General features: G+C 45.8%; 1 protein-coding gene across 2 annotated transcripts; it reads left to right on the top strand.

Annotated features, from left to right (window-relative positions):
• Positions 1–2: 2 nt before the first annotated feature.
• Positions 3–18,008, top strand: GNPTG (N-acetylglucosamine-1-phosphate transferase subunit gamma). 2 transcript variants are annotated; one of them, XM_082644281.1, is made up of 11 exons: positions 3–96; positions 225–282; positions 367–434; positions 16,609–16,663; positions 16,730–16,813; positions 16,896–16,989; positions 17,057–17,171; positions 17,256–17,338; positions 17,418–17,549; positions 17,626–17,707; positions 17,802–18,008. In XM_082644281.1, the coding sequence occupies exons 1-11, from the start codon at positions 42–44 to the stop codon at positions 17,897–17,899; spliced, it is 924 nt and encodes a 307-aa protein (XP_082500407.1). In that variant the 5' UTR covers positions 3–41; the 3' UTR covers positions 17,900–18,008. The 2 variants fall into 2 exon arrangements, with proteins under 2 accessions (XP_082500407.1, XP_082500406.1); XM_082644280.1 differs by having other exon boundaries at positions 17,045–17,171.
• The last annotated feature ends 16 nt before the right edge of the window (positions 18,009–18,024 follow it).

The following is an 18,024-nucleotide window of genomic DNA, read 5'->3' as shown; positions in this document are numbered from 1 at the left end:
ACCACGCGCGGCGGCGGCGGCGGCGGCGGCGGCGGCGCGAGATGGTGGCAAGGTTGGCGCGTTTCGTGCTGCTGCTGCTCGGGCTCGCAGCGCATGGTTAGTGTCCGGGCTGCTGACGCCCGCGCCCCTCCACCCATGCCCAGGCCTCTGCGTCCCGGAGCCCTCTTCTCCCCGTCCCCGCGCCCCCGCCACACGCCCGCCTCCTCACTGCCTGTTCCCCGTAGGGCCCGCGCTCGCAGGTGCCGCCAAGATGAAGGTGGTGGAGGAGCCCAACACGTTCGGGTGAGCGGCCTCGCGGGGAGCGGCGGCGGGGGGTTCCCGCGGCGGTCTGGGCCCGGTTCCCCCTGACTGTGCCGCTTCTCTCAGGCTCAACAACCCGTTCCTACCCCAGACCAGTCGCCTCCAGCCCAGGAGGGATCCTTCTCCCGTGTCTGGTGAGTTCGGGGCCCTGGCCGCGGGCGTGCTGGGGGCCTGGGAGGGAGCAGGGAGCTGGCCTGGCTTCCCGACCGGTGGGCCGCGTCAGCTCTCGGGAGCCTGCTCCAGGGGGGCCAGGGAGGGAGGGAGGCCTCGGATGAGGGGCCCTGAAAGTTAGGGCCTGGAGGATCATGTTGTCGTTTGTCAGTAGTTATAAAATTATTTTTAAGTGCGCGCTAACATTCCAGACTGTGATTGTACCAAGCTGAGTAGTTTTCCCGGATATAGTCCTTAATTTTATTCGCTAGAGGTGATTTTTGTTACAGTTCGGTGTTTGTCTTTCCAAATGTTTTTTATGCTTTTACAAGAAAAAAACGTGTAGTTTTGTGTGTGTGTTTGTGTCAATTTTTTTTGTGATGTTTGCCTTTTTTTTTTTTTTTTTTTTTTGTGGTACGCGGGCCTCTCATTGCTGTGGCCTCTCCCGTTGCGGAGCACAGGCTCCGGACGCGCAGGCTCAGCGGCCGTGGCTCACGGGCCCAGCTGCTCCGCGTGTTTGCCTTTTTTTGAGCAGGAGTACTATACAGGTGTGCTCATTTGCTGTTGCCGCTCACGGTGTTTCTTCACGGTGGATGTGGGTCTTCACTCTTTTCACTTGGTGTTTGGTATTCCATAGGATGGCTCTGCATTCTTTTGTTGTCCAGCAAAGTGTTGTTTATGGTTTTTGGTCACTAGAAACATTGCTGAGGAGAACATCCCTCCAGGGACTGTCTCCTTCTACCCTTCTGTGAGTGGTTTCCTGAGACAGGATCTAAGAAGTGGAACTGCTGGATTGTTTAATGAGTATTAAATATAACAAACAAAAATCCAAGAATTTTTTTGGCGTTGGGTCTTCGTTGCTGTGTGCGGACTTTCTCTAGTTGTGGAGATTGGGGTCTACTGTTAGTTGCGGTGTGCATACTTCTCATTGCAGTGGCTTCTCTTGTTGCGGAGCACAGGATCTAGGAGCGCAGGCTTCAGTAGTTGTGGCACGCGGGCTCAGTAGTTGTGGCACACAGGCTTAGTTGCTCCGCGGCATGTGGGGTCTTCCCGGACAAGGGCTCGAACCCGTGTCCCTTGCATTGGCAGGCAGATTCTTAACCACTGCACCACAAGGGAAGTCCCAAGATCTTTTTTTCTTGAATACTACCACATGTCAGGGTGTGTCTGTGCTGGGGATGTAGAAATGAACAAAACATACAGTGTCCTCGTGGAGTTGACACTCTAATGGGGTAGGTAGGCCATAAACAAAAAAGTAGATAAAATGTAGAATGCTTGATGGTGAAAAACACTCTGTAGGTATGGAAAGCAGAGAAGAGTGAGTGTTTGGGGGGGTTGTTTTGGGGATTGCTGTTTTAAATGGGTTCAGGAAAAGACTGAGAAGTGAAATTTTGTTCAGAAGTTGAAGGGGAACAGGAGTAAGGGATGTGAATATCTGGGGAAGAGGGATCTAGCAAAAGGAGTGGCCAAATAAAGGCCTTGAGCAAGGATGCCAGGGCCAGAGGCATTGGCCGCAGGGGTACGGTGAGATCAGAGATAGAGGGTACAGCTGTGAGCTTTCACGCTAAACGATTCCAGCTTTTTACTGTGAAAATACTGAATAGAAAAATGGAGGAATGTGGCTGTGAACAGCAGCATACTCTCCGCCTCAGTACAAGAGTTGACATTTTGCCATGCTTGCTTTATCTTCTTCTCGTTTTCACTTTGAAAAAAGTGAACTTTCATTTTGCTGAACCATTTGAAAGTCAGCTACAGACATCATGACGTTTTATTCCTAAATATTCACAGTATGGATCTCCCACTCCCCAAGTTAGCAGAAATTCTATAATATAATCAATTCACATCCACATTTCCCTGTTGTCTCAGGAATGCCTTCTACAGCTGTCCCAGGACCCACCCCACACGGGAATCGGTCAAGGGGTTATGTGCCGGGCCAGTTGTCTTACAGGATGTTTGACCAGATCTGTCTGGTTTGTGAGGTCATTAACTTGTTCTGCTTTCCCCAGTGTATTCTGTAAATGGCCTGGAAGCTTGATTACAGTCAGGGTAAGCAGTTTGGGCACAAATACTTTGTAGGTAGGCATCGTGTCAGAGGGCTGCAGTCGACTGCGGCTGAGTGCTGCCAGGGTCTAGCGGTGGGAGGCAGGTTTCTCTCTCTGCCCTCAGTGTGCCGTCTGTGAGCACGCCTTTGGTGCTGAGTGGACGTGCTGCCCCTGGTGGCCTCCTGGTTCAGTCTGATGGGATAGAGGAGTGCAGAGCTCTGCTTCTCTCATGCCTTCTGCATTTATTGTTGGCTGGTGGTCTCTGGTAAAGAGGAGTGTTCCTTTTCCCCCCGTTTCTTTCTCTCTCCTTTTTGAACATCATTATTGGCTCAGATTTAAACCCTGTTTTTACTGAGGTATAGTTGACATGTTCAGTTTGATAAAGTTTGTAAATTGAGCACATGAATGTAATCACCACCCGCAAACAAGACTGAGAACATTTCCACCACCCAGAAGATTCCTACGTGTCCCTTTTAAATCCCCCCACCCATCACTTTCTGGCTCAGATTCAAACCCTATTTTTTTATTTTTTTAAATTTTATTTCTTTTTGGCTGCAATGGGTCTTCATTGCTCTGCGTGGGCTTTCTCTAGTTGCGGCGAGCAGGGGCTACTCTTCGTTGCAGTGTGTGGGCTTCTCACTGCGGTGGCTTCTCTTGTTGCGGAGCATGGGCTCTAGGTGCACAGGCTTCAGTAGTTGTGGCTCGTGGGCTCTAGAGTGCAGGTGCAGGCTCGGTAGTTATGGCGCACAGGCTTAGTTGCTCTGTGACATGTGGGATCTTCCTGGACCAGGGATTGAACCTGTGTCCCCTGCATTGGCAGGTGGATTCTTAACCACTGCGCCACCAGGGAAGTCCTTCAAACCCTATTTTTATTGAGGTAAAATTGACATGTTCAGTTTGATAAAGTTTGTAAATTGAGCACATGCATGTAATCACCACCCACAAACAAGACTGAGAACATTTCCATCACCCAGAAGATTCCTATGTGTCCCTTTTAAATCCCCCACCCATCACTCTCTGGCTTCTGTTGCTTTAGAATAGTGTCATCCGTGCTTGGATTTCAGCTGAGCAAGTCAGCATACACTTCCACGTCTGGAGTCTTCCTCAGCATCATGTTTTTGGGATTCATCTCTGTTGTTGCATGTATCAGTAGCTTTTTCTTATTGCTGAACACATACAAAAACTGAAATCCGAGTACGGTTTGTAGTCTAGTTGGTTGTATTGTGCCAACGTCAATTTCCTAGTTTTGGTGATGTACTACGGTTATAAGTTTATGATTATTTCAAGGTAGAAAGCATGCACACACATACACACACATAGATGTGTTTGTGCTGGAAGAATAGATGAAATCTATGTGATTTTAAGTTTCAAATTGAAATGCAGTATTACAGGGTTTTTATTTTCCCCTTTTCTTTTTTTTACTTTTTAAAATAATTTATTTATTTTGGCTGCATTGGGTCTTCATTGCTGTGCATGGGCTTTCTCTAGTTGTGGAGAGCTACTCTTTGTTGTGGTGCGCAGGCTTCTCATTGCGGTGGCTTCTCTTATTGCGGAGCATGGGCTCTAGGCACGTGAGCTTCAATAGTTGTGGCACGCGGGCTCAACAGTTTTAGCTCACGGGCTTAGTTGCTCGGCGGCATGTGGGATCTTCCCGGAACAGGGCTTGAACCCGTGTCCCCTGCATTGGCAGGTGGATTCTTAACAACTGCGCCACCAGGGAAGCCCTCCCCTTTATTTTCTACTCCTGTCTTTTCCCTTAACACTAAAAAGCTGGGTTCTTTAGTCACATAAATATATTTACTGGTTTTTTCCTATAATTTACATAAAATAGTTTCAGATTTAAAATAGCAATATTACTACTAACCATGAAACGAGTGAGTGAGGTTTTCTTGCAGTTTATTTAGTTTATTTCTTGCAGTGTATCCAGCCAGAGATGGACAGCAGGGCGCTGTGGTACAACCTTCACCAGGTCATTGTTTTCTCTGTCATCAATCTGACTTGCAGTTGGATCCATATCGTTTCTGTTTGTGTTCAGTTTTAGTGCTTGCCGTACATATTTTTACTTTTGTTTTTTCCTTAACTTTAAAAAAAATAGTGTTACAATTTCAAGCGCATGCAAAAGTGGAGAAAGGGTATGTGAGGCACCAGGCACCCTCACCCAGCCCCGACCCTCACCCTGCCACCGCAGTTACTTTGAAACAAATTTCCCACAACTTATTTCATTTGTAAATATTTTGGTATGTGTCTCTTCAACGGCATAGCCACAGTATCAAGCAGCAAAAATCCCCTCTGTGTTTCCGTATGTTGCTAATACTGTCATAATTTTTTAATATAAATTTATTTATTTATTTATTTATTTTTGGCTGTGTTGGGTCTTCGTTGCTGCGCGCAGGCTTTCTCTAGTTGCGGCGAGCAGGGGCTACTCTTCGTTGCGGTGTGCGGGCTTCTCATTGCAGTGGCTTCTCTCGTTGTGGAGCATGGGCTCTAGGCGTGCGGGCTTCAGTAGTTGCAGCATGCAGGCTCAGTATTTGTGGCTCATGGGCTCTAGAGCACAGGCTCAGTAGTTGTGGCACACGAGCTTAGTTGCTCCGTGGCATGTGGGATCTTCCTGGGCCAGGGATCGAACCCGTGTCCCCTGCATTGGCAGGTGGATCCTCAACCACTGTGCCACCTGGGAAGCCCCAGTATCATAATTTTTAATAGGTGGTTGGTTTGTCTGAGTCAGTATGGAAGCTCTGTGTGTTGTGTGTGCTTGACACACAACCACGTGTGCTTCAGTTTCCTTGAATCTGTAGATGCCCTCCATTTCCTTGCCTTGAGGAAACTGGGTCACTTGTTTCCCACATTCTAGATTTTGTTCATTGCATTCCCGTGGTGTTTAACGTTTCTTCATCTATTAGCTGGAGTACAGTTGTGTGCCTTCACCCTGGCTGGGCCTCCAATTTCGGGAGAGCAGTGGGGAGAGGCGTCCCCCCAACCTGGCCTCGGTCTCCCACCTTCAGTTCAGGGTCTGCAGAGGGGCATTTGTAGCCCCTTCTCAGGTGGAGGACCTTCCCTGCTGTTCCTGGTTGCTGAGGTTTTACCATGAATGGGTGTTGGGTTCTATCAAATGCTTTTTTAAAAACCTATCAAGAGGATGATGGGTTTTCTCATTTAGGCTGTTTACATAGTGGGTAGCATTGGTTTTTGAATGTTGAGCCAACACTGTGTTCTTGGAGTAAGCTCCACTTGGGCACAGTGAATACATATGTTTTATATATTGCTGGATTTAAATTGCTAATTATTTCTGACTTTTTAAATTTCTAGAGTTTCTGTTCTTTTTCTAATTTCTACTTATCTGCTGAGATTCACTATCTCTTTATTACCGCGTTTTACTTTACACCCTGGAACATAGTTGCAATAGCTGCTTTAAAATCCTCTTCTACTTCCAACATCATCTGTGTTTGTTGGGGTCAGTCTTCTATGTTTGTTCTCTTGGGGGTGGGTCGCATTTGCCTGCTTTGTTGTATGTCTGATACTTTTGGATACACCCTTGCCCCGGCTCTCCCCTTGGGAAAATGTGGTGGGCTGAGGCAGCTGGCTGGGTGGAGCTCACCCAGGACCAACCTCCCTGCCCGTGGTTCATGCATGCAGGGCTCAGCCGGAGAGCTGGGCAGGCTTCCCTCCCTCCACCCCCGCCGTCCTTTTTGATACCACCCCACGCTTTCCAGCTGCTGGGTCGGCTCCCTCTGTCCCAGATCCTATGGCCAGAGACTGGGGCGGGTTATGCCATTGCCTGCCCCAGGCGGGAACCCACAGGAATCAGTGCCCTCTTCTTCCAAGCTGCCCGCCCCCACCGCCGCCCCTCAGTCCCCTCCACAGCCTCAGGCCTTCAGACGTTCTCTACAGTGGGATCTGTAGGAGACTTGGTCCCATGTTAGTGGCTGTGGCTTCTGATACCTGGTATCGTCACATGGTCATTTGCTCTATTCTACAGCACATATATAATGGCCTGAAAACTAATATGGCATTACTGCTATTAACTCATTAACAGTACTTGTTCTTAAGTCACTGAGAGTGATTCTTCTTCCGGTGAAGTGACGTTACTGTGTATAGTTCGGTTCATTTGCTTTGATTTCAGCTGTAGGGGCTTTAATGTCATCCTTTCATTTTACCTTTGAGCACATTAGCATGCCTACGTGGTTCACATGTAAACCTTAGGACAAATACGCCCCGAGCTCTCCTTCCTGCCTTGTGCTCCCTGTCCAGGGCCATTTGCTGTTTGTTTGTTTGTTTTAAGGTATAACTGACATATTAGTTTCAGGTATACAACATAATGATCCACTATTTGTGTATTTTGCAAAATGATGGGAATAAGTCTAGTTATTCTCTGACACCACACATAGTTACCAAAAACTTTTTTTCTTCTTGTGATGAAGATGTTTAAGATTTTTAAAAAAGTTTTTTTTTATACAGCAGGTTTTTATTACTTATCTATTTTATACATATTAGTGTATACATGTCAATCCCAATCTCCCACTTCATCCCACCCCCACTTTCCCCCCTTGGTGTCCATATGTTCTGTACATCTGTGTCTCTTTTTTAAAAAATTTTATTTATTTTCGGCTGTGTTGGGTCTTCATTGCTGTGCATGGGCCCTCTCCAGCTGCGGCGAGCAGGGGCCACTCCTCATTGCGTTGCGTTGCATGGGCCCCTCATTGCGGTGGCCTCTCCCGTTGCAGAGCTCTAGACACGCAGGCTTCAGTAGCTGTGGCTCACGGGCTCCAGAACGCAGGCTCAGCAGTCATGGTGCACGGGCCTAGTTGCTCCATGGCATGTGGGATCCTCCCAGACCAGGGATCGAACCTGTGTCCCCTGCATTGGCAGGCAGATTCCTATCCACTGCACCACCAGGGAAGCCGTGTGTCTCTATTTTTGCCTTGCAAACCAGTTCATCTGTAACCATTTTTCTAGATTCCACATATATGCGTTAATATACGATATTTGGTTTTTTTGACTTATTTCACCCTATGACCGTCTCTAGGTCCATCCACGTCTCTACAAATGACCCAATTTCGTTCCTTTTTGTGGCTGAGTAATGTTCCATTGTATGTATGTACCACATCTTCTTTATCCATTCGTCTGTCGATGGAACATTTAGGTTGCTTCCATGAACTGGCTATTGTAAACAGTGCTGCAGTGAACACTGGGGTGCATGTGTCTTTTTGAATTATGGTTTTCTCTGGGTATATGCCCAGTAGTTAAGATTGCTGGGTCATATGGTAATTCTATTTTTAGTTTTTTAAGGAACCTCCATACTGTTCTCCATAGTGGCTGTATGAGTTTACATTCCCACCAACGGTGCAAGAGGGTTCCCTTTTCTCCACACCCTCTCCAGCACTTGTAGATTTTCTGATGATGCCCATTCTAACCGGTGGGAGGTGATACCTCATTGTAGTTTTGATTTGCATTTCTCTAATAATTAGTGATGTTGAGCAGCTTTTCATGTGCTTCTTGTCCATCTGTATATCTTCTTTGGATAGGACGTTTAAGATTTACTTTCTTAAGATGTGGTACATATATACAATGTAATACTACTCAGCTATAAAAAAAAGAACGAAATAATGCCATTTGTAGCAACGTGGATGCAACTAGAGATTGTCATACTAAGTGAAGTTAAGCCAGAAAGAGAAAGACAAATACCATATGATATCACTTATATGTGGAATCTAAATATGACACAAATGAATATATCTACACAACAGAAACAGACTCAGACATAGAGAACAGAGTTGTGGTTGCTAAGGGGGGGGTGTTGGGGGAGAAATGGAGTGGGAGTTTGGGGTTAGCAGATGTAAGCTTTTATATACAGAATGGATAAACAACAAGGTCCTACTGTGTAGCACAGAGAACTATATTCAATATCCTATGATAAAGCATAATGGAAAAGAATGTATATATATGTATAACTGAATCACTTTTCTGTACAGCAGAAATTTAGCACAACATTGTAAATCAACTATACTTCAATTTAAAAAAAAGATTTCCTTTCTTAGCAACTTTCAGATATGCAATTCAATATTAACTGTAGTCACTGTGCTGTACATTATATCCTCAGGACTTATTTATTACTGGAAGTTTATATCTTTTGACCATTTTCACTCACTTTGTGTCTCCCCCAATCCCCTGCTTCTGGCAAACACTGATCTGTTCTTTGTATCTATAAGCTTGGTGTTTTGTTTTCCACATAAGTGAGATCATAATGTATTTGTCTTTCTCTGACATATTTCACTTAGGATAATGCCCTAAAGGTCCATCCGTGTTGCAGATGGCAATTTCTTGTTTTATGGCTGAATAATACTCTGTTGTATATGTGTACCCCTTCTTTATCCATCAATGGACACTTAGGTAGTTTCCATATCTTTACTATTGTAAATAATGCTGCTGTGAACAGCGGGGTGGAGGTATCTTTCCGAGTTAGTGATTTTGTTTTCTTTGGATAAATACCCAGAAGTGGAATTGCTGGATTATATGGTAGTTCTATATTTAATTTTGGTGGGAACCTCCATCCTGTTTTCCATAGTGGCCGCACCAATTTCCATTCCTACCAACAGTGTGCAAGTTTTCCTTTTCTCCACATCCTCGCCGACACTTGTTATTTGTCTTCTTTATAGTGGCTGTTCCGACAGGTGTGAGGTGATATCTCATTGTGGTTTTTTTTTTTTTTTTTTTTTGCTGTACGCGGGCCTCTCACTGCTGTGGCCTCTCCCGTTGCGGAGCACAGGCTCCGGACACACAGGCTCCGCGGCCATGGCTCGCGGGCCCAGCCGCTCCGCGGCATGTGGGATCTTCCGGGATCGGGGCACGAACCCGTGTCCCCTGCATCGGCAGGCGGACTCTCAACCACTGCGCCACCAGGGAAGCCCCCTCATTGTGGTTTTGATTTGCATTTCCCTGATGGTTAATGATGTTGAGCATCTTTTCATGTGCCTGTTGGCCATCTCTTTGTCTTCTTTGGAAAAATGTCTATTTAGACCCTCTGCCCATTTTTTAATTGGATTGTTTGTTTTTTTGCTATTGAATTGTGTGAGTTCTTTATACATTTTGGATATTAGCCCCTTATGTATATGATTTGCTAGATGTTTTATCCCATTCAGTAGGCTGCCTTTCATTTTGTTGATGGTTTCCTTGGCTGTGCAGACCTTTGTAGTTAGATATTGTCCCATTTGTTTATTTTTGCTTTTGTTTGTGGAGTCAGATTTTGAAAATCATCACTGAGACCGATGTCAAAGAGCTTACCACCTGTTTTCTTCTAGGAGTTTCATAGTTTCTGGTCTTACATTCAACTTAAATTTTTGTGTATGGTGAAAGATAGTGGTCCAGTTTAACCACCGTTTATTGAAGAGACTATCCTTTCCTCATTGTATATCCTTGGCTCCTTTGTTGTAAATTAATGGACTGTATATGTGTGGCTTTATTTCTGGATCCCCTGTTTTTATGCCAGTGCCGTACTGCCTTGATTCTTTGTATGTATGTATGTATGTATTTATCTGGCTGCATTGGGTCTTCATTGCTGCACGTGGGCTTTCTCTAGTGGCAGCGAGCGGGGGCTACTCTTTGTTGCGGTGCGCGGGCTTCTCATGGTAGTGGCTTCCCTTGTTACGGAGCACGGGCTCTAGGCATGGAGGCTCAGTAGTTGTGGTGCATGGGCTTAGTTGCTCCGAGGCATGTGGGATCTTCCCAGACCAGGGATCGAACCTGCGGCCCCTGCATTGGCAGGTGGATTCTTAACTACTGTACCACCAGGGAAGTCCCATACTGCCTTGATTCTGTTTGTTGTTATTTTATGTTTAGTCTTCTGGTGTTTCTTTTTGCTAGTATAAGAAAATATGAATTGCCCTCTTTTTACTGTGGTAAAATATACATAAAATTTACCATTTTAACCCTTATTAGATGTTCAGTTAAGAGGCATTAAGCACATCCATATTGTTGGGCAAACATCACCTCTATCATCCTCAGAACTTTTTCACCTTCCCAAACTGAACCTCTGTCCCCATTAAACAACTCCTCACCCCTCCCAGCCTCTGGCCCCTGACATTCTACTTTCTGTCTCTATGAATTTAATGACTCTAGATCCCTGCTGTGGTCACTGTGTGTACACAGGTTGAAATCGTAACTGAAAAAGATGATGGTGTTAGGAGTTGAGGTCTTTGGAAGATGCTTAAGTCATGAGGGTGGAGCCCTCAAGAATGGGACTGATGCCCTTATAATATAAAGAGGCTCCAGAGATCCCTAGTCCCTTCTACCATGTGAAGACACAGTGAGAAGGCACCCTCTGTGAACTAGAACTCGACTGTGCTGGTGCCCTGATCTTGGGCTTCAAACCCCCGCAGAACTGTGAAAAATAAATTTCTGTAGTTGTAAAATTACCCAGTGGTATTTTGTTATAGCAGCTCAAATGAACTAAGTACCTCATGTAAGTGGAATCATATAATTCTTGTCCTTTTGTGACTGGCGTGTTTCATTTAGCACAATATCTTGAAGGTTCATTTATATGGCAGGATTTCCTTCCTTTTTAAGGCTGAATAATATTCCATTGCACATATATACTACATTCTGCTTATTCATCTGTCAGTGTACACTTGGGTTGTTTTTACTTTTTGGTTACTGTGAATAATGCTGATCTGAACATGGGTGTGCAGCATCTGAGTTCCTGCTCTCAGTTCACATACCCAAGAGTCGATTTGCTGTATCATATAAATCTATGCTTAAGCTTTATGAGGAACCACCGAACTGTTTTCAACAGCACTGAACCGTTTTACATTCCCGCCAGCAGTGCACAAAGGTTTCAGTTTCTCCACCTCCTAACCAACATTTATTCTTTTCTGTTGTTGTTCTTGTTGTTGGATAGTAGCCATCCTAATGGATGTGAGGTGATATCTCATTGTGGATTTTATTTGTATTTACTTATTTTTCACTTTTTCAGGAAAATGTCTAGTAATCCTTGGTCCATTTTTTTAATTGGGTTGTTTGGGGCGTTGCTGTCGTTAATAGGAGTTCTTTATATGTTCTGGATATTACCCGTGTTAGAAATGTGATTTGCAAATACTTTCTCACTTTCTGTAGGTTGTCTTTCAACACTTTCTTGCAAACTTTTAAATTCTGAAGCCCCATTTATCTAGTTTTCCTTTTGGTGCCTTTGCCTTTGATGTCGTATCCAAGAAATCATTTCCAAAGCACAAGGCCAATGTCAAAGATTTCCCCTTAGGTTTTGTAGTTTCAGCCTCTGATCCATTTTAAGTTAATTTCTGTACATGGTGTGAGGTAAGGGTCCACTTTCATTGCTGTGCATATGAACATCCAGCTTCCCGACTCCATTTGTTGAAAAGTCTGTCCTTTCCCCCACTGAATGGTCTCAGCACCCTGACAGATCCTTTGAGCATATATTCAAGGGTTTGTTTCTGGGCTCTCTGTTCTGTTTCATTGGTCTACATGTCTGTCTTTATACTGATATTGCACTGGTTTAATTACTGTAGCTTTGAAGTAAGCTTTGTGGGGTTTTTAGGGTTTTTTTTTTTTTTTTTTTGATTGTGTTGCGCATCTTGTGGGATCTTAGTTCCTCAACCAGGGATCAAACCTGGACCCCTGGCAGAGGGAGCACCAAATCCTAACCACTAGACCACCAGGGAATTCCCCTTGAAGTAAGCTTTGAAATCACTAATTGTGAGTCCTTCAACTTATCTATTTCAATATAGTTTTGACTATTTGGGGTCCTTTGGGAATCCATCTTTGTTGCTGCGTGTGGGATCTTCATTGTGGCATGTGGGATCTAGTTCCCTGACCAGGGATCGAACCCGGGCCCCCTGCCTTGGGAGCGCAGAGTCTTAACCACTGGACCACCAGGGAAATCCCTGGAATTGTTTCATTGAATTTCCTTTTTGGGCTGTCTGTTGGGTTGTTGTATAGAAACACAACTGGTTTTTAGTGTCACTTCTGTATCCTACAACTTTGCTGAATTTAGTAGCTCTAATATATTTCTGTGGACTCAGGGTTTTCTATATATATGATCATGTCATCTGCAAACACTGCATTGTAATTTTATTTCTTCCTTCCTGATTAGGATGCCTTTCCTTTTTTTTTGCCTAATTGCTCTGGCTAGAACCTCCAGTACAATGTCAAATAGTGAATAGTGCTGAGAGCTTCCTTGTGTTCTTCCCACTTTTGGGAGGAAAGCTTTTTCAGTCTTTCACCGTTCAGTAAGATATTCGCTGTGGGTTTTGCATATATGGCCTTTATTGCGTTGAGGAAGTTTCCTCCTAATCCTCCTTTGTTGAGTGTTTTCATCATGAAAGAGTGTTGAATTTTGATAGGTGCTTTTTTCTGCAACAATTTAGATGATAATTTCCCCCCCGCTTTATTCTGTTAATGGGGTGTATTACATTTTAAAAAATTGTTGTTTTTTTTAAATTTTGAACCATGCTTACATTCCAGGAACAAACCCCACTTTTTCACACTGTAGAATCCTTTTAATGTGCTGCTGATTTCAGTTTGCCAGTATTTTGTTCAGGATTTTTGTACTGACATTCACAAGGGATGTTGACATCTGTAGTTTTCCTTTCTTGTCAGGTATCTTTTTGGCTTTGATATCAGGGGAATGCTGGCCTCATAGAATTGAGTCAGGAGGTGTTCCCCCTTCTTCAGTTTTCATAGTATTTTCTTGTAATCCTTTTTATTTTTGTAAAATTGGTAGCAATGTCCCTCCTTTTGTTTATGATTTTAGTAATTTGAATCTTTTGGGCCGTGTTGGGTCTTTGTTGCTGCACACGGGCTTTCTCTAGTTGTGGCAAGTGGGGCTACTCTTCGTTGTGGGCTTCTCATTGCAGTGGCTTCTCTTGTCGCAGAGTATGGGCTCTAGGCGCACAGGCTTGCTTCAGTAGTTGTGGCTCATGGGCTCTAGAGCGCAGGCTCAGTAGTTGTGGCGCACGGGCTTAGGTGCTCCGCAGCATGTGGGATCTTCCCGGACCAGGGCTTGAACCCGTGTCTCTTGCATTGGGAGGTGGATTTTTAACCACTGCCTCACCAGGGAAGCCCATCTTCTTTTTTGTTACAGTAAATCTAGTTTAAAGGTTTGTCGATTTTGTTGATCTTTTCAAAGAACCAACTTCTGGTTTTACTGATGTTTCTTTGTTTTATTTCTCTCTGCTCTAATCTTTATTTTCTTCCTTTTGCTTGCTAGTTTTTTGTTGTTGTTGTTGTTATTTTTTTTGCTGTGCCATGCAGCATGTGGGATCTTAGTTCCCCAACCAGGGATTGAACCCACACCCCCTGCATTGGAAGTGTGGAGTCTTAACCACTGGACCGCCAGGGAAGTCCAGCTTGCTAGCTTTCTTTCTCTAGTTTCTTAAAGTGTAAAAGTTAGGTTATTGATTTGCGATCTTGTTTGTAATATGTTTACAGCTGTTAATTTCCCTCTTAGCATTGCTTTCACTGTATCTGATAATTTTTGGTACCTTGTATTTAGAAAATATTTTGAAACAAAAACAAGTTTCCTTTGTGAATTCTTTGAGCCATTGGTTCTTTAAGATTGTGTTAATTTCCATATGTTTGTGGATTTCCCACATTGCTTTTGCTATTGATTTCTGATTTCCATTGTGTTCAGAAAAGAAACTATGATTTCAGTCTTTTTAAGTTTATTAAGTGGCCTAACATATGGTGTGTCCTGGAGAATGTTCCACGTACACTTAAAAAATGTAATTTCTGATGTTGTTGGGTGGGATATTCTGTATATGTCGATTAGGTCTGGTGGTTTTAGTGTTGTTCAGGTCCTCTGTGTCCTTAGAAGCGGGGTGTTGAATGTCCAAGGATTGTAGAACTGCCTGTTTTTCTCCCTTCAGTTGTCAATGCTTGCTTTGTTTTCAAGCTCTGGTGTTTGGTGCCCATATGTTTGTAATTGTTATAATCTTGGTGAATGGACCTTTCTATCAATGAATAATGTCTTCCTTTATCTCCTTTAACAGTGTTTGACTGATACTTTTTTTTTTTTTTTTTTTTTTTTCTGACTGCATCGGGTCAGGTCACAGTTGTGGCAGGGATCTTCATTTCAGCATGTGGGATCTTTTGCAGCGAGTGGGCTCTTCGTTGCAGCGCAGGCCTCTCTCTAGTTGTGGCACGCAGGCTCAGTAGTTGTGGCACGCAGGCTTAGTTGCCCTGAGGCATGTGGGATCTTAGTTCCCTGACCAGGGATCGAACCCGCATCCCCTGCATTGGAAGGCGGATTCCTAACCACTGGACCAGCAGGGAAGTCCCTGATAGTCTATTTTGTCTGATATTAGTGTGGCCATCCCTGCTCTCTCATTATTTGCATATCTTTTTCCATCCTTTCACTTTCAGCCTGCTTGTGTCTTTGATCTTAAATGTGTCTCTTACAAACAGTATATATAGTTGGATCACATTTTTTTTACCCATTTGGCCAATCTGTGCCTTTTGAATGGGAGAGTTTAATCTGTTTACATTTAAAGTAGTCATTGACAAGGAAGGATTTAGAGGAAACAAAACAGCAAAATTTGTCTTACAGTTTTTTTGTCTCTCATTCCCTCCATTCCTTTTTGTTGACTTACTTCTAAGTGACATGTTTTGACGTCCTTTTAACTTTTGTGTATTAGTCTGTGTAGCTGTTTCCTCTACAGTTGCCAGGGGATTACATACGATCATAAAGCTGTTAAGTCTAATTTGTACATGATTGAAATTGGTTTAAATTCAAAGACTTCTGTACAGCTCTGTCCCTCCCCCAACTTTGTTATTGATTTCAGTAATTACCTCTTTAAATGTAGATTTGTGATTATTTTTATGCATCTTTTTAAACCCTGTAGATTTGCAGATCAGAATCACATACTGCTTTGGGTTTGCCAGTGTATTTGCCTTTACTGGAAGGACTCTCTCCAGGGCAGGCCTCGTGGTAACGAAATCCCTCAGCTTTTGTTTATCTGGGAGTGTCTTGATTTTGCCCTCATTTTTGGAGGATAGTTTCCTGGCTGTAGACTCCTCAGTCGACAGTTTTTTCTTCCATCCCACAGCTTTCTGGCCTCTGAAGTGTGGCAGAGAAATGGGCAGATAATCTTATTAAGGATCCCTTGATGTGATGAGTCACTTCTTGCTGCTTTGGACTTGGTTTTTGACAGTTTTCTTCTGTGTCTTGGTGTGGGTCTTTCTGAGTTTATTGTACTTGGAGTTCAGTGAGCTGCTTGGATGTGTAGATTCATGTGTTTTGTCAAGTTGGGAGAGTCATTTCCTCAGATACTCTCTGCCCCTCTCTTCCTTCAGGGACTCCCACTGTGTGTCCTGCCATCTCTTCACTGGTTTTCTCTGCTCAAAATCTGTTAACCCCTTTTGTGGATTTATTTCAGTTGTATTTTTCAGCTCCAGATTTTTTTGGTTCCTTTCGACACTGTTCGTCTCTCTGCCTACATGTCATTTGCCTGATAGACTTTAGTTCTTTGTGTTTCCCTCCAGGTCCTTAAGCATATTTCAGACATTTGTTTAACTGAAGTCTTCTATCAGTCCAGTGCCTGGGCTTTTCCCAGGTGGTTCTGTTGGGTTTTCCTTTGAAGAGGCTGCAGTTCCTTTGCAGCCTGGCCCCGTGCTGGGGCGGCCTTCATCACCAGGCTGGGTGCTCCTCAGGTCCTGGATGGCCTGTTGTGTGTGTCCAAGCATAACCCCTTGCCCCCCTGCAGCCTTCATGAGCAGCTCCCTTTCCTGCCTGGTGATCTGAGTTGGGCAAAACAGAGACCAGTACTCCCGGCAGCCCCCAGCTAGGCTGGGATGTTGCAGATGAGGTCAGCCTGCTCCTCACGACCACGCTGGGGTGATGGCTTTGCTGTGTGGTGCTCACTTGATTGCTGTAGACCTGATTTCCAGAACTGGGTTAGCTCAGCTGGTTTCTGGTGGTTCACTTGATGCTTTCACAGGGACGTGAGCTTGGGGCTTCCTAGTCTGGTACTTTGCTGCTGTTGCTCCAACTGTTTTGCTCCAGTTTTCAAGTTTAAACTACTGGATCTTTTCCTAAACGGCCCTGGTTCTGTGGGTTTCTGCACGCCTGCTCTTTGCACCACGCTCAGCGGGCCGTGCTCTCCCCTTCCAGGGCCCGTGCATCTCTCCAGACTTTCTGGCAAGTGCTTCAGCCTGGTGGAGTCCACGTGAGTGAGGGCAGGGGCAGGCGTGGCCAGGGCCTGGGACCCCCGCTGACAGCGCTGTGCCCCCAGGTACAAGTACGAGCTCTGCCCGTTCCACAACGTGACGCAGCACGAGCAGACCTTCCGCTGGAATGCCTACAGTGGGATCCTCGGGTGAGCGGCGCTGGGGGCGGCTGCGGCTCCACCTGTCCATCGTTCCCCCCCACCCAGCCTCACCCACTCTGCTCCTCCCCAGCATCTGGCACGAGTGGGAGATCGCCAACAACACCTTCAGGGGCATGTGGATGAGGGACGGTGACTCCTGCCACTCCCGGAGCCGGCAGAGCAAGGTGGGCTGGGTGGGAGGGTGGGATTGGGGCCCGCTCCCCCCACCCGCTCACCAAGGTTTCCCACCAGGTGGAGCTCACCTGTGGCAAAACCAACCGGTTGGCCCACGTGTCTGAGCCAAGCACCTGTGTCTACGCACTGACGTTCGAGACGCCTCTCGTCTGCCACCCCCACTCCTTGTTAGGTGGGCGCTGGGGCCGGCAGGGGGCACTGGGGGGCGTGGGGGGCAGAGGGGCCCTGCTCAGTCTGGTTTCTGTTGGATTCTCAGTGTACCCGGCCCTGCCCATGGCCCTGCAGCAGAGGTGGGACCGGGTGGAACAGGACCTGGCGGATGAGCTGATCACATCCCAGGTGAGCGACAGGGCGGGCGCCGCCTGGGCGGGGAGCAGTGCAGCTGCAGCAGTGCTCCCTCCTCGTCCCCCACCTGCAGGGCTACGAGAAGTTGCTCAGGGCGATTTTTGAGGATGCTGGTTATTTAAAGACCCCAGAACAAAGTGAATCAGTGCAGCAGGAAGGAGGTGCCAAGGGCCTGGTGTTTCAGACGCTGGAGAGCTGTAACAAGGTACCGACAGTGCTCCCAGGCCCGGGACCAGCCTCCCACCAAGGGCCTGAGTGCTCCATTTCACCTCTTGTTCTAGGCACATAAAGCCCTGTCAAAGGAGATCAAAAGACTTAAAAGCATACTGACCCAGCACGGCCTCCCCTACGTGAAGCCTGCAGGTCAGTTGTGCCTGGGGGTTGGGGCTGAGCCCACCTTGGGACCTGCCGCCCTGCAGATCAGGTCCTGACCTCCTGCCACCTGGTGTTTTGGCAGAAACTTCCAGCTCTGAACACTTGGGTCCCAGGACACCCACAGACAAGACAGCAGAGCTGCTACGAGGCGACCCTGGACTGCGTGGGAACACCTTGTGATCTGGGGCAGGGCGACAGGTCTCAGCCAGAGGACACCTTCCTGTTCCTTCTGTGCCAGCAGGTTGTGCGCAAAGATGCAGACAAAATAAAGATTCAAAGTTTTAATTAATTTCCCTACTGATAAA

This window comes from Mesoplodon mirus, assembly GCF_964341445.2.
Source record: "Mesoplodon mirus genome assembly, chromosome: 15".
NCBI lineage: Eukaryota > Metazoa > Chordata > Mammalia > Artiodactyla > Ziphiidae > Mesoplodon > Mesoplodon mirus.
The sequence above is the reverse complement of the archived record's forward strand: the minus strand, read 5'-3'. Positions and strand labels throughout refer to the sequence as shown.

Bases quoted from the DNA above. Each gene is read 5' to 3' on its own strand.
- GNPTG (XM_082644280.1), top strand. From the start codon at position 42: ATGGTGGCAAGGTTGGCGCGTTTCGTGCTGCTGCTGCTCGGGCTCGCA. The intron at 16,814-16,895 runs GTGAGCGGCGCT...GCTCCTCCCCAG, and splicing joins GCCTACAGTGGGATCCTCGG to CATCTGGCACGAGTGGGAGA. The intron at 17,172-17,255 runs GTGGGCGCTGGG...TTGGATTCTCAG, and splicing joins CCACCCCCACTCCTTGTTAG to TGTACCCGGCCCTGCCCATG.